Source organism: Pseudopipra pipra, chromosome 3, assembly GCF_036250125.1.
Source record: "Pseudopipra pipra isolate bDixPip1 chromosome 3, bDixPip1.hap1, whole genome shotgun sequence".
In the NCBI taxonomy this organism is placed as follows: domain Eukaryota; kingdom Metazoa; phylum Chordata; class Aves; order Passeriformes; family Pipridae; genus Pseudopipra; species Pseudopipra pipra.
The window spans coordinates 28,342,560-28,356,997 of NC_087551.1; the positions used below are offsets into that span (position 1 = coordinate 28,342,560).

General features: G+C 42.8%; 1 protein-coding gene across 1 annotated transcript; it reads right to left on the reverse strand.

Moving 5' to 3' along the window:
- Positions 1–185: 185 nt before the first annotated feature.
- CALM2 (calmodulin 2) lies at positions 186–13,727 on the reverse strand. The gene is made up of 6 exons (XM_064648427.1): positions 13,578–13,727; positions 9,109–9,139; positions 4,011–4,154; positions 3,831–3,937; positions 2,813–2,948; positions 186–1,416 (listed from the first exon to the last, which is right to left on the reverse strand). The coding sequence occupies exons 1-6, from the start codon at positions 13,578–13,580 to the stop codon at positions 1,388–1,390; spliced, it is 450 nt and encodes a 149-aa protein (XP_064504497.1). The 5' UTR covers positions 13,581–13,727; the 3' UTR covers positions 186–1,387.
- Between the last annotated feature and the right edge of the window lie 711 nt (positions 13,728–14,438).

Consider the following 14,438-nt stretch of genomic DNA (forward strand, 5'->3'; position numbering starts at 1 on the left):
AGCACAATTATGCTCATTAACAAATGAGTAAGAGAATGTTTTTCTTCTGTTCTTTGAGCTGGCTGCATCCTGAATGGGAACTCAGATATGGCAGTTTCAGAAAAGCCCAAGTGTGAGACTAAGTTACCCCGATGTAGCAGCTGACAGGGAATAAACTCCAAAATAATTAAAAGAAAGCAAACAGGTTTAGTTGTCTGAACAAGGAATTTTAATTTTAGGTCAACTATTGAACTAGGTCAACATCCAGTTCACAATGTCTACAGATAGTGGGCATAGCCAGTCACTACGTAAGTTTATTGAAGCACCAAGCTCCACACAAGACTGTAAAATACATTTTAAACTACTAGTAAGAAAGCTTCTTCAAGTCAACAATACTATTAAGGGCCAGAGTTTAAGGACTAAGTTTTCACCTTCCAAGCTATTTTAAGACAGCCAATCCATTGCATAAGCAAACCGAACTGCTACAGACTGAAACATAGAGCAGCAACTGCATTGAACAATTCCTGTAAATAATTCAAGGATACATTGAAACAGTATGGGTAAATTGTAATTTTTTATTGGAAAACAAATATACAACTTGGAATGGATTTGAGGCAAATCGTGCCATAAGCAGATTTTTTTTTTAAAATAAGTGGCTAAACAAAGTTTAAAAAGCATAGTAACAAGAGGAGAAAATGTTTTCTGGTACAGGACCAGCAGTACAAAAAAAACTTGTGTACGAGTACCTGGATAAATCACCCGTTTTGCATTAGTGCAACTTAAGTTTCATATTGTTGACTGTCAATCGTCCACAACGTTAAGACTCCACATTTCAACAACATGTTACAGGTATGGCCACAAACAAGTTACTGTGAAGTAAGCTAGGGGAATGACTTTTACAGTGCATTAGCCACACGACAGATACTATTAACCTCATTTTACTGCAAGAGTCCTCCTCCATCACAGAAAGGGGAATAAACTCTTGTGTACTAGAGAAGGAGAGCCAACGTGTTGCTTTAACTAAGGAATTGCTAATGCATGGTAAACCCTAGCTTACTTAATGTAACTTGTCACACTAGTCATACCTAAGTCTCCTAAAGAAAGCTACTTTAATAGACAATCCAGATGTTCCCTCAATTAACCAACTCCATCTAACTTTAGATGTGCAGAAGGGCTTAAATATCCAGAGTAAGCCACATGCAACATTTGTTACTTAGATCAATTTTCCAAAAATCAGAACAATGACAGTAAGATAAAGGAGAAAAACATGGAGGAATGGCCTTCTAATTACTATACATGCATATTCTTTTGACAGTAAGGGAAAAACCTTTTACAGATAAGTTACAAACAGAGAAAAGGCAAATAAACAATTTTGTACAAGAAATTTAACACATTCTGTACAACGTCTTCACTTCGCTGTCATCATTTGTACAAACTCTGTAAAAGGAAAGAGTTGTATGAGTTATTCAGAGAAAAAAAACTGAATTGCAAGATCTGAAAAGTGACCATACTGGTGCTGAACATTGTTTGAAAACTGTTTTCAGTTATAGTCAAATAAAAGCATCCTCAAGACAGTCCCCTTTTTCACCAATCACACCTAAACCCCCTTCTATTTTTAATAGGCAAGAGGCCTCTACTTTTTTATAAAAGTTGGTCCCTCAGTTAACTAGAGAACAACCTTACTTCCAAAACAAAACATTACTCATGTCCACCGACTTACAGATGGGGACAAGATACCCAGGAATGACTAAGAGTAGAAATCACACTGAAGTGACAATCAGTTAAGTAGGTGTACAGTGTTGAATTTCTTGTTTTCCAAAGCAGAACAGCCCAAGTCGTGCAATTTTGCCTGTCTTTAAGCAACTGCTTTAATGCTTATTCATGGCAAATAGTAAATCAGAACCCACAGAATAGGATTCATTTATTGTGCTGGAACATAGTTTCAGATACAATAATGAAAAGGGATTGGGAACCTAAAAGGACTTAATTGGCTGCTTAAGTTTCAGAAGAGCAACTGGAAACAAGAGGGATGATGATCCTCTCTAGTGCCAGTCTCTGAACCCATAAGCACAGTGATGAAACAGCAGCCTTGTACATAAAAATAACTCTTCACTCACAGATGAGTGCTCGTCCTTAGGCCACAACCAAAGAGGCCTTAAAGGAAAAGCACACCTACACCTCAGAAACAGTACAGGTATTATCTGAAAATACCCTTCCTACAGCACATTTGGAAAGTTAAAATGAAAACAAGCTTAGCTTGTCTGAGCTGCAAACACCTGTCTGAAAGAACTCCTCCTGCTCACATTACTTCATTTAAGTTTCAATGCCAGAAAGAAAGGAGGAAATAGAAATGTTACATCTGATTTGTGTGAAATATATTGAAGAGGTCTTCTAAAGGTCTTGAAACTTCTGCATATTTGAGAGGCTTTTCCCCTTTGATTAATAAGCAATTTTAAAAGCATTTATGACAAGTGAGTGAATTCCTACAGTCAGATCAACATTCGTTAGTGAGCAGAACAGTATGTGAACATCTGACAACTTGCTTATTCTAATGGTCATTAGACATCATTAGATTTAGGAAGTTAATTCTTGTACTGCACAGATGAATAGTCTTTTTCTGCCTTTGGCACAAAGGCAGCAATAACACTCAAACTTGAACCCATTGAGAGGTACACAATGTACATATTAATTGAACATTAGTTAAAGGAACACTACGTGTTCAGATGAACTTGTCTGAACACTACCCTACTTAAACTTGGTGTGGCTATAAGCAACCACCCAAGCACCAGCGTGAGAAGTGCTACACAAAAAGAATCAGTTAACGACTCCTTACCTTCATAGTTTACTTGACCGTCACCATCAATGTCTGCTTCCCTAATCATTTCATCAACTTCTTCATCTGTTAGCTTCTCCCCAAGATTTGTCATCACATGACGGAGTTCTGCAGCACTAATGTAACCATTGCCATCCTGGGAGGGATAAAAGGAACACTGGAATAGACTTGCCTAAGGCCTAGTGACTTAACTATAACTTAAGAACATTGCAGAGCAAACTGAACATTAAGAAGTTAACATAGCTTTAACCACTAGCATTTGCACAAGGCAAATGAGAGCTGCAAACATACCTTCAACATTGTCCAATCTCTTAGTCTTAAAAAGACATTTTAAGATCAACTTATCCAATATAGTCTACTTTGGCTGTCGTATTCAAACATTTTTATACCACTGACAATGCAATCAGCACCTTTTGCAACCATCTTAGGTGATGGATGTCTATTAACTTATGTGACTGTGGTTCAAGTGGTCCTTAAAACAAGCTACTTATCTGATTTGCCTATTTAACAGGATTCCAGCACAAAGCCACAAGGCCTTCAGAGACTACTTTTACATATTCCACGCTAGCTGGGACACCAAATATTGAAGTACTAGTGTATACGAACTCAACTGACTTTCCTCTCCAACACCCAAGGTACTTCACATCGTATGTTTTCGGCTCAAAGGTGCATCTTAAGTAAATCAAGTAACTTTAGACTCTTTTAGCGATTCACTTAGCAAAGACTACATGAAAGATTTAAAACATTATTTTAAGTACTTAAAACAATTTCCCTGCCAGTTGTGTACGAGTATTTTAGTATCATAACAAGCAGTACCTTAAACAGCGTCACCTGCTACTATCCTGACACCTCATTTGACTTTCAGCTACAGTACCACAGTAGACTGAACTTTAGGGTGACTGGTCAATCTAGAGGTTCCAGATAACAGGACTGCAAATACCCCTCAGCTTCAGGAGGAAGCACATCAGAAGTCAGACAGTTTTCTCAAAAGGAATATTTAAGGTAAACATTATAGTACCTTGTCAAAGACACGGAACGCTTCTCTAATTTCTTCTTCACTATCTGTATCTTTCATTTTTCTTGCCATCATTGTCAGAAACTCTGGAAAGTCAATTGTGCCATTGCCTGAAAGACAATCACTTTGTTAGAAAAATGTGTTTCATGCACTTCATTAAATTACTTATTAGTGAAGTCTTACCATCAGCGTCTACTTCATTGATCATATCCTGTAGCTCTGCTTCTGTGGGGTTTTGACCAAGCGATCTCATCACCGTCCCCAACTCCTTTGTAGTTATAGTACCATCCCCATCCTTGTCAAATAGTGAAAAAGCTTCTTTGAATTCTGTACAACAACAAGAAAGTTAATCCCTTCAGCTTTGAAAGGTTAACTTAATTCACTGCTGCCTATTGTTCTAAGGTACTTGATTTCATTCTTGTAAGAAAATTCTGGTATACTGCTCAGCCAGCGTAACTGTAATGCCAATATCAAAGCACCAACATCTGAAAAACTACCCACCAGTCTACTAATCAACCACATTTTGACCTAAACTAAGATGGAAGGTCATCCATTTCAGAAGTACTCAGATGTTTGTTACTATCTATCTTGAAAAGGATTCTTAACACAGAATTGAAATAGCTATCTGGAACTAGAATGATCCACATTCTTGGTAGGAACTGTATCTCAACAGAAAACAGCATGGAATTAAATGAGAAAATTGAAAATTGGTACTTAAAATATAAATGCTATAGCTTAACAGCACCTTTATTACTAATTGAGGAGATGAGCCAATAGAAAAAGGTATGGTCAGACCAAACTAAAACCAAGTTTCTCATTATAACCCACTTCTGCTAGACACAGATGTCTGAACAATGCAATGCTACCACAGTTGTTCAAGGAGGAAAGTCACTGGAGTCTTCATTTCTGAAAAGCTGCTTAGAAAATTGCTTTGGCCCTACTGCATCCTGAAACAGCACTCACAGAAGTGTTTCTGACTAGTTTTAAGACTGCTTTAGCTGTGTTTCAACATTACCTCTTAAACCCCTACAATGGCTGTACTGTAGCCAGGAATATTAATACAAGCATAACATGTTTAATTGTCCAGTCCAAAAATGGAGCTGGTTTTAATCCATGCCATCTGTTTGTCTTTGGCCACAGACCTTAAACGAGCTCACTGGGCTGTAGTAGCTCATACACACGACAGTTAAACATGAAAATCTTAACTTCTAGAGTTCAGATCCTTTTACAGCTTCCAAAGCACCTAAGATCATGCCTTTGGACAACTTGTCAGCTCAAGGGTACTCCATCAGAAATACTTCCAAGTATTATTTTTTTTTTCCAACATTTCCAAGCAGCCAGCTTCCCAGATGGTGGGTTTCCCAGACCAGAATTAGTCACAGTAAAAACTGTGTTTTCACATGACCTGCATGAAGTCTTACTTCATCCACTTCATACTCTGAAACCCTTGAGGTAAGTACAAGCTGCCAAGTGTTAAAAATGAAACTACAAAAATAGGCTTTTTATAGTTCATGAATGCAGCTATAATACCAGTCACAATCAAGTCTCAGGAAAAAAGCCCTACTCTTCTACATCTAACAGTTTGAAGTGTTCCAAAAGCCAACTCCCACTGTTTAGCCCATAAGAATTGGAGCAAGGATACTACAGGACCAAACAAAACTGTTTGAAGCCAGTACTGTATAATCACCAAGCACCTGTACCTACAGTCAGTCCCAAACAGTCTTTGGGATTAGTTTCAGTTATCTTAGAGGCAACAAATAAGTTTATGTTTTACACCAGGGAAGGAAAGGTTTTCAGGTCGAGGCTACTACAGAAGTTCATAGTCAAACATGGAAGGACCTCAAAAGGGGAAAGTTGAAGAGTCAAGTGCTCAAGTGTTATTCAAAATGTTTAGCTGTTAACAACTTTGTCCTTCACATGAAGGTCAACCATCACTAACCTAACCATGAAGCAGACTTCTCAGCATTGCAGTGACCTTGCTTAGAAGAAGTAATACTTAACTTTTTTTTTTAACACAAAATTTAAAAGCTTTCTTTCTACAAAAATAGGCTTTCCAGTGGTATGCTCTGAACACTTGAAAGGAACCACTCAAAGGACAATTCTACCCTTCTTTTACTCAAAGATGCTGTAGGCTAAGAAGCAACCAGCTAAAAATCATAAGCATAACCATAAAGAAAATAAAGCAAGTCAAAGATTAGCAGCATATTCCCATTTGAAATGCTGAATCAAGTTAGGAATATAATTAAAATACCTCCTTAACCACTTCTGGGAACCACCTCCAGTAATTAGAACAAAGGAGTAACAACCTACACAGATACAGTTCAGATGAGAACAAGAGGAATGTAGCATAGCTTTTGAAGATTTGCAGCCATGGCTAGTGAAGGCAGCTATGACTAAAGTTTAGTGAGTAATTCAGTTCTGGCTTCCTGCAACATAAGGTTATAAAACAGACCTCATACACTTTATGACTCCAAGTAGCATGTGAAGCAAATCCTCTCTATTCCACTTCTCCATACCAAATTGCAAACGAAAACTCTCTCGTAAGGCTACAAGGTCTCCTCCCTCTGAAAAGCGTCCTGCATCAAGAAAAACACTACTTCCAGGTCCCATGAAAGAAAGGCTAATCCAACAGAATGTTAACACCACCACCCTAGCTCAAAACGTTCTTTTTCACCACAGCTTCTGAGGCACCTCTGCACCACATCACCTTTCCAGATGAAGTAGCAGTCTTCAGTGACCTAATATGTTCAGTGAACCAGGACTGCCATTCCCACTCTTGCACAGTTTAGCAAGCTATGTCTGGAACTTTTATAGGAGAATGTCGATTGTTCTCTTCACAGCTACCAGGAGCTCAACACTTAAACATCTCTATTTCTATTATGGCATCAATTTAAAATCACTGTTGCGGTCAGATCCCCAACAGAGAAGCACAGCACAGTAAAGGAACAAGATATAACAAACACCATACATAGGCCTACTTGTTCAGAGCCCAGTTAGAACCCTGAGGTCTAATGGGAGGAGGGATAGCTCAGCAGACCAGTTGGCTTTGGGACAAAGGCATCTTCAGGCTGCTCCCCCACCCGACCACCCACATTAAGTGGTCCTGACCTGCGTACCTTTTTAATACAGCGCTTAACCAAAGGGATGGCCACTGGACTTAGCAACTCCAATTCTTACTGAATGTAACTGCAGCCAGTATTCACTTTTGTACCTACTCAGCTTTCAAAATTCAGTCTCTCGTATGAACAAACTCTGGGAAGCTTCACCTCTTCTTACACTGATGAGGAGCTTCAGTCCTATATGATTAATGAGTTCCATGGAAAATAACATCTTGAATCTTTAACAACTCTATTCTGGTGCTTTGCAGCACAGGTGGAAGATTTTAAGCCCAGGAGAAGTGGCTGCATTAAGTATTCTGGCCTTTTATTTAGGAAAGGTAAAGTTGTCACTACCTTGCAGTACCATTTACTAAGTTTACCTCAACTTAAAAGCTAGGTATCTTCAGAGAAGCTCAGTTACAGTGGCAGTGGCTCAAGTTTTCCAAGCCACAGTATGCAGAACACACAAATTTTACCTGGAAGTCTTCATGGGAAGACACTGGCCTTCAGCAGCAAAACTAAGCAGACTGCTTAGTCAGCTGCAGCCCTTCCTAAGCAGTACTGGGGACGGTTCCCTAACAGACCACCAGTGGGCTCATGTCTTCACCTCTGAGGTTCATGGTTTATGGTTTCTTGCAAACACATTTGCTTAATGAAAAACCAATAACTGAACTGAAAGTGATAGGACATTTTACCCTGAACACTAACACTAAAGATATACTTTTATTCCTTCCATGCAGATGAAAACCTCTATTCCAGCATGACACGCTTATCAATACTCACTTTTTGTTCCAAGAATTATATCATCATAAATGAATAGCTAAAATTTGCACTAATCCCAAGGTAACAAGCTTCCTGTTTATATTCCATAATCAGCTACATCAACTAATAAAGCTTCTACAGTTAAGAACTGGAACAACATTATTGAAAAGACAGCAGTGACAATTGATAAAGCCTGCTCCAACTAAACTCATCACAAAACCTTTAAGATATGTAGGCCAGTTCCAGAAAAAAAAAATAAATCTTAAATTGAACTAAATTTGGCTTGTGCTTACTCACAAGACAGTACCATGGCAACAAGTAAATAGACTAAGGATTTTCCACAAAACCATAATTAGTCTCCTTTGAGTAAAAGCAAGCTTCTGAAGTGTAAAAGCTACAGAAGAATGTTCTTACACTTCAGATTTGGCAATTATGGCAAAAACAAACCAGCTCATAATGACACTTCTGCTTAATACAGTGTCTTTAAGAGATACACCACCATTAAATAGCAATACCTCTCAGAGGATGTTATTTGTATGGTTGACCTGGCACTATTAGATTAGCAGAACCCTAACATCCTCAAGAATAAATTCACATGACAGTTATGCACACTAAGACTTTCTAGTATTAACACCATACACTTGTCAGATCAAAACCCTAAAGTTCTTTAATGTCTTTGGCAAAGCTGAATTCTGCATGACCAGCTTTAAGTCACATCAATTATTGGAGTTCAAATAAGTCTGCAGAGAACAATAAGCAACACCCAAGTTTGTGCAGCCTGCATGAGTAGCAGACACGATAATGCAAAGTTTTTGTCATTAATAAGCAGTTATAAGTGCACGTAACCCATAGTTAAGGGGCCAATACTAAGATATAAGAGATGCATATTTAAGCATTTCAGAGCAAGTGCCAAACCATCAGAACAGCACACACACAACACTTGTGTCCAAGCACAAAATGCAGTTCCAAATATGGAATATTAAGAGTTGTCATCTTGAAGCCAATCTCTGCTGTCATCAACAAGAGCCACTCTGAAACATCTCTGCTGACAGGAGACAGCACAGTACATTATTTTTGCCTTCTGTTACAAAAAGTACTGCAGATTCCAAGCCTTCACACCAGAGACTCGTCACTCTCACCCTGCCTCACCCCCCTTTCAGTTTGCACTTGAGACAATTCTGTAGTCATGAGACAAAAATGAAGAGTCACAAGTCTATTAGCCAGTAAAGATGTGAGGATTGTTTACCTACACATTCATTGTATCCAGATGAGCCTCTAAAACTTAGGTAACATATCAAAACATTCCACCATATTACTTTAGTATCTAAGAAAGCAAAATATATTGTGTAACACAAGACTGTCACTGGATTAAGAGATGTGCCAGGTCAAGTAGGAGTAGCAACACAGCACAAAAGTCTCACCTGCAATCTGCTCTTCTGTCAGTTGATCAGCCTGCAATAAAAGAAAATATGATTATAGTTGTAGCAAAAGTTCAAGGCAAAATAAGACTTGTAGAAACCTCTAAATATGGTAGCTGCTCTTCATGACTTATCTATAGCATTCTGAAATAGTTCTAACTAATACAGCTCAAAAGTCATCGGGATTGCTTGCTAAGTAAAACTGGTAGCCTATCCTCATTTCCTGACCCTGAAATATCTGATACACCCAAGTAATATATTACCACTTTTATCAATCAATTGCCCAAGCAACATTACCAAGCTCAGGACACACAGGCCCCTCTCTATAGACTGGTTTTAAAAACCTCACACAGCACACTACCATGCTCAGCTTCAAATGAAACACTTTAGGTCTAAGTAATGCAGCAGTAACTCCCAAATGCCAAATTTAAGGCAGACTAGTATCTTCTGCTAAGTTACAACGGTAAAATTAGAAAAATATACTCTTTGCTAGAATTAAATCATCCCTTGATGAACATGTCCAAGCTTCATGTCCAAGACCTGGCTGTAAAACACAAGACACCAGCTTCAGCCCAAAACAGTCATTTCAGTGACATGCACCTGTCTAGACCTTTTCAGACCATTGTCTGCACTGACTCAGCTACCAGGTAGTTAACAGGGCCAGCAAAGAAAGGTTTTGTAGTCTAGGGTGTAATTTCTGTATCAGTTGGGTAAACCCCAGTTTATACCTCTTCTGCATCTATCACCAGTTTTGAATCAACTGTATTTGACAGCAATAAAAATCCTCAGTCTTTCAGGCCAAACCCAAAATGGACTTCACTCCTGAAGGAGCACAAAAGTGTTTGAGGACTGTAGAAACACCTTCCCAGGGTCTCAAGTCAGCTTATTCTTCAAACGAATTCTGGATAGCTTCAATTCAATTCCAGTAACAAGGCCACACATTTCCTTCAGGGAAGCTTCTTGAACTCTTTACTTCATAGTACCCCACTGAAGAGTAAAACCCACACTAAAATACAGAAAAGACACGTTCACTGCCTAAGCTCAACAGTGCATTTTCAGTTTTGTTCCTGTTGTGACCATTTCAGCAACAACCCTTTTTGTAGTTAATGCAATACTGACAGAAAACTTTTCAGTCACTAGGCGTGCCCACCACACTCTCCCTACACATTAACCATCTGCCAAGGGAAGACTTAGAAAAAGGTACATGCACCACCTGTCAATTTTTACTTAAGTAACTACAATTTGAATTACATTCCTATATTGCATACAAACTTAGAAATTACCAGCTGCTGGTTATTCCTCCTACAACAGAAGGAAAGACAGCTACTCAAGCAGCCATACAAGAGCTAAACTGCTTACCAAAAAAAAAAAAATCTGCATACAATACGGCAACAGCCCAAGACAAAAGCCTCTATCAGTTCCTTTCTCAGACTGCCTGGGGCTCACCCACTTTAAGAACCAAGACCTCCCTGCTGAGCAACTTTTAAACTAGCAGCCAATGGGTATTGGAAGTTACAGATTCCACTTGTCCAAATTTCAGCTGCTGTAGGAAGTATCCCCATGTAGGCTCTACTTTTTGTAAAAAAAAAAAAAACCACAACCAACAAACAAGGAACAAAAAACAGACTAGGGTGGCAGTAACACTGCTGAGAACATCACCGATTCAACTCTAGGCTTTGGGATGGAAGTATTCTGCTGGTCACCTGGCAGAAGCCTAACGGATTTTTGCTTGTCTGGAGAGTATCATTAACACAGGCTCCTACCTTTGCATGCTATTTACATTTTTACTGTTCGAGTGAGGAGAACGATGTGCTACATTTCCATAAGACATTCATACCCACAGAAAGCTGTAGATCAGATTTAAGCAACAAGAACCTAGTTTATTTAGGTCAGTACTTACGGGTTACCAAGTTGAGTCACGTACTGTTTTATACAAACAATTTTATACGAAGACGTGACATAGCAATGTGTGAGCTGTTAAGCGTTCTCAAGCTCTTCCTCCTCTCTAACTCTTCCAGAAACTTAAAACACCCTAACCATGAATTTGGATAAGCTCTGACAGTACCTGTAAGAGGTACATTGTTTGAGGAGAGCACAAACCTTATTAGAAGGCACAGGTATGGAGCAGTTGAAAGATAAGGGGGGAGGTGGGGCAAGGTTGAACAAACACCATCTGCACTCTGCAGTGCTGGGCTCTGCAGGGACTGCTGCGCAACAGCAGTAAAGGGCGGAGCCAGCAGCCTGCCAGATCCCAGCCTCCCGTGCCACCCAGGTGGAGGACTATCAGCCTGGAACCGTGCGCGCGAGTTACAGGCCACTGTGCCCTTCCGAGAGGGGCCTCCTGGAGTTCTATGCCCCGAATTTAAGCTAGATTATCGCGCACCATACCTGTGACGGGGTGCGCACTTTGATCGAGGCAACGCAACTTCAGATCCAAACGTTTAAATGCTGACTGGAACGTGCCTATGCTGAAGGTTTGACATGCCCTTTATCATGGCCAAGACCCACCTGAAAAACTCCTGATGCCATCACAGATATGAGACGGCATTCTGTGATTCACGTTGCAGTACTTTCATTTTCACTGCAGTAGCTCCCATCCCCCCACCCCCAGTTTGTGCGGAGGCCCTGACAAAGACTCTAAACCTCCTAGAAAAGCAGGGGAGCTGTTGTGTGTGCGGCGGTTTCTGTGGCACATACAGCCTCTAGAGGTAGTGTTTCATTACAGCCGTAGCTGCTCTGCAGTAACCAGTTTGGGAGATCCTCCACAGGACTGACTAACACTGCCTGATAAAGAGCCACCAGCAAATCGCAAACACTGTTCCTCTCTGAAACTCGGCATTTCGGTGTATTTCACACGCATCGGATCTGAAGGGACAGTTCTGTTCTGGCAGGACTAACCGTGGAACAAGAACCAGACAGACTAGCATACACGGACTAAAATTAGGCTTATGGTAGGTTAGCTTATTCTAGGAGCAGATCATTCTGCCTTATCTACCATGGGGAGTACTGGACAACATTCAGTCACAGGTTGAGCCAGTTTGGTCTGTCGGGATGAACTATAACCACATTCAGTGTCACTGTGCCTCCTGGACACACCCATTTTAACACAGACCTTGCTTGCAGATACTCCATTTTTGGTTCTCTACAGATGATGATTAAATGCAGCAAGTCTTTTGCTTGCTAGATCCATTGCTTTTTCCCCCCTCCTTAATAGATGGTTTGCTGTATAGGTTCACAATTCAAGCAAAAGAACCGATTCAGGTTTCAATTCACCTAATTTCTTTGCTCAGAAAGACCACTTCAAAAAAACTAAATTTTAAGTATCCATCATTCACATTAGACATGACGACCTGACAGTGATCTGATTCCTCAGAAGCACGTAATGAATGAAAAGACAATTCCACAATACTTATCTTAATGCAGAGATAATATCTTAATGCAGAGATAGCCCTAAGTGATCAGTGCTGCTGCTTTTGCAACAAAATTGGGTTTGGTACGTTTCTCATTATCCACTTGTTTAAAAAAAAAACCAAAAACAAAACCTAATTTCACATCGTCTAGACCGAATTTGAAACAATTCTCCGATCCCACAAAACGCACTTTATTTCGACAGCGGATTAAAGTCCTAAAGGCATCACCGAAAAAATTATAAACGCGAGACTGTCCTCTGCAGTGACCAAAACGGGAAGCCAAAATTGACTTAAAAAAAAAAAAAAAAAAAGAGAACACAAATAATCCCTTGTCCAACAGAGCCGCCAACACCAAGGCGCTACCACGGAATCGGCAGGGGCTCCAACGCGAGCTGACAACAGGTCTAGCGAGGAGGGCGATGGTGCAGTGAGGCACAGCCTGCCCCTCATCATCATGCTGCTCAGAAGCTGCAGGGCTCCGCAGTGCATTATTATGACCAGGCGCAGCACACCTCGCTAGCGAGCCGGACATCTTAGGCTGCCTCCCCAGGCACTCTCAGCCGCACACGCCAGGGACAGGGAGGGGGGGAAAGCGATAAGAACGCGGAGCTGATGCCATCGTGGCAAGCTCCTTCCCCTGCTCCCAGCGCCCCAGGTCCCCTCGCAGGCGGGACCGCTATCCACCGCTCCCCCCCCGGCACGCGCCCAGCGCCGCCTCACGGCGCTCCCGCCGACCCCGGGGCCGTTTGGATTTGAATCCGCACCAACGCCCCAGGGCGGGAAAGGGACCCGGGCGGGACCCATCCGCCGCCACCACTTCCTCCCACGCACACGGCGCCTCCGAGCGGGACCATCCGCGCCAGACTAAGCCCGTCGGCCGCAGCGAGGGACGCCTGCAACCCTGCCTCCCCCCCGCCCTTCTGCAGGCGACCTCGCCCCACACCAGCCAACCTCCCCCCCCCATCCGCACCCAATCCAGCCGCCCCCACCCCCCGCCTCACACGCCGAGCACCGCCGTGGCGCCCGCCGAACCCTGCGGCTGCTCCGTGCCCAGGGACTCACCATGGTGGCCCGGCCTGGCTGCGGGGTGCGGTGGGAGCTGAGAGCTGCACGGGGCGCACGCTGCGCGACCTGCCCGCTGCACGGCTCGCCTCACACTGAGCCCTGCCCGCCCGCCGCCGGCGCCTCATAAACCGCCTCACCGCCCGCCCGGATCGCTCCGCGCCGCTCCCTCCCCCCTCCCCTTCCCCCGGCAGCGAGCGGAGCTGCGAAACGAGTCCCGGCCCTTCGCGCCCTTCTAGGCAGGGCCCCCCCGCACCCAGAGCGCGGCCCCTGTGCCCCTAAGCCCCCGAGCCCGGGCGCACGAAAGGGTGAGGTGCAGGAAAAACTGGGGTCTGCGCTTGTGAAACGGTGTGGTGAGGAGCGGGGGTGCGCAGGGGGGCAGGGCGAGGGACTATTTCCCTGGGCGGAAGGGGATCTTAGGAAAAAATGCCGAGGAGTGCAGAGACTCCGTAAGGAGGGCGCTGATTGGTGGGTTCGTACCTGCAATGCGTCACTCGGACATGCACAGTCTGGGCCGGGAACGCGGTTCCCCCTCCCCCCGCCCGCAATGCGTGAGGGCCCGGCAGGGCCGGGGCCGGCCTGGCCCCGTCGGCACCCACGGTGGCCGGGACGCGGCCGCTGTCCCGCTCCCTGGGCACCGAGCGGGAACAGTATCCCTGGGACCGCGTTTGCTAGAATGTTTGGAGCCTTTATCTCGCTGTGCCCCGGAAAGCCTCACCCACACAGAGTTACTAAATGAGACTCGCTCCGCATCCAACACAGTGCAGAAAAAAAAATTCCCATCTCGCGCTGCAAGCCAGAGATGCTTCGTCGTTTGGTAGCGTTGTTTAAAAGAACAGATTTATCAGAATCAGTTAGGTT

Bases quoted from the DNA above. Each gene is read 5' to 3' on its own strand.
- CALM2 (XM_064648427.1), bottom strand. The intron at 2,949-3,830 runs GTACTATAATGT...TATCCCTCCCAG, and splicing joins CGTTCCGTGTCTTTGACAAG to GATGGCAATGGTTACATTAG. The intron at 1,417-2,812 runs GTAAGGAGTCGT...TTCCTTTTACAG, and splicing joins CGGTCAAGTAAACTATGAAG to AGTTTGTACAAATGATGACA.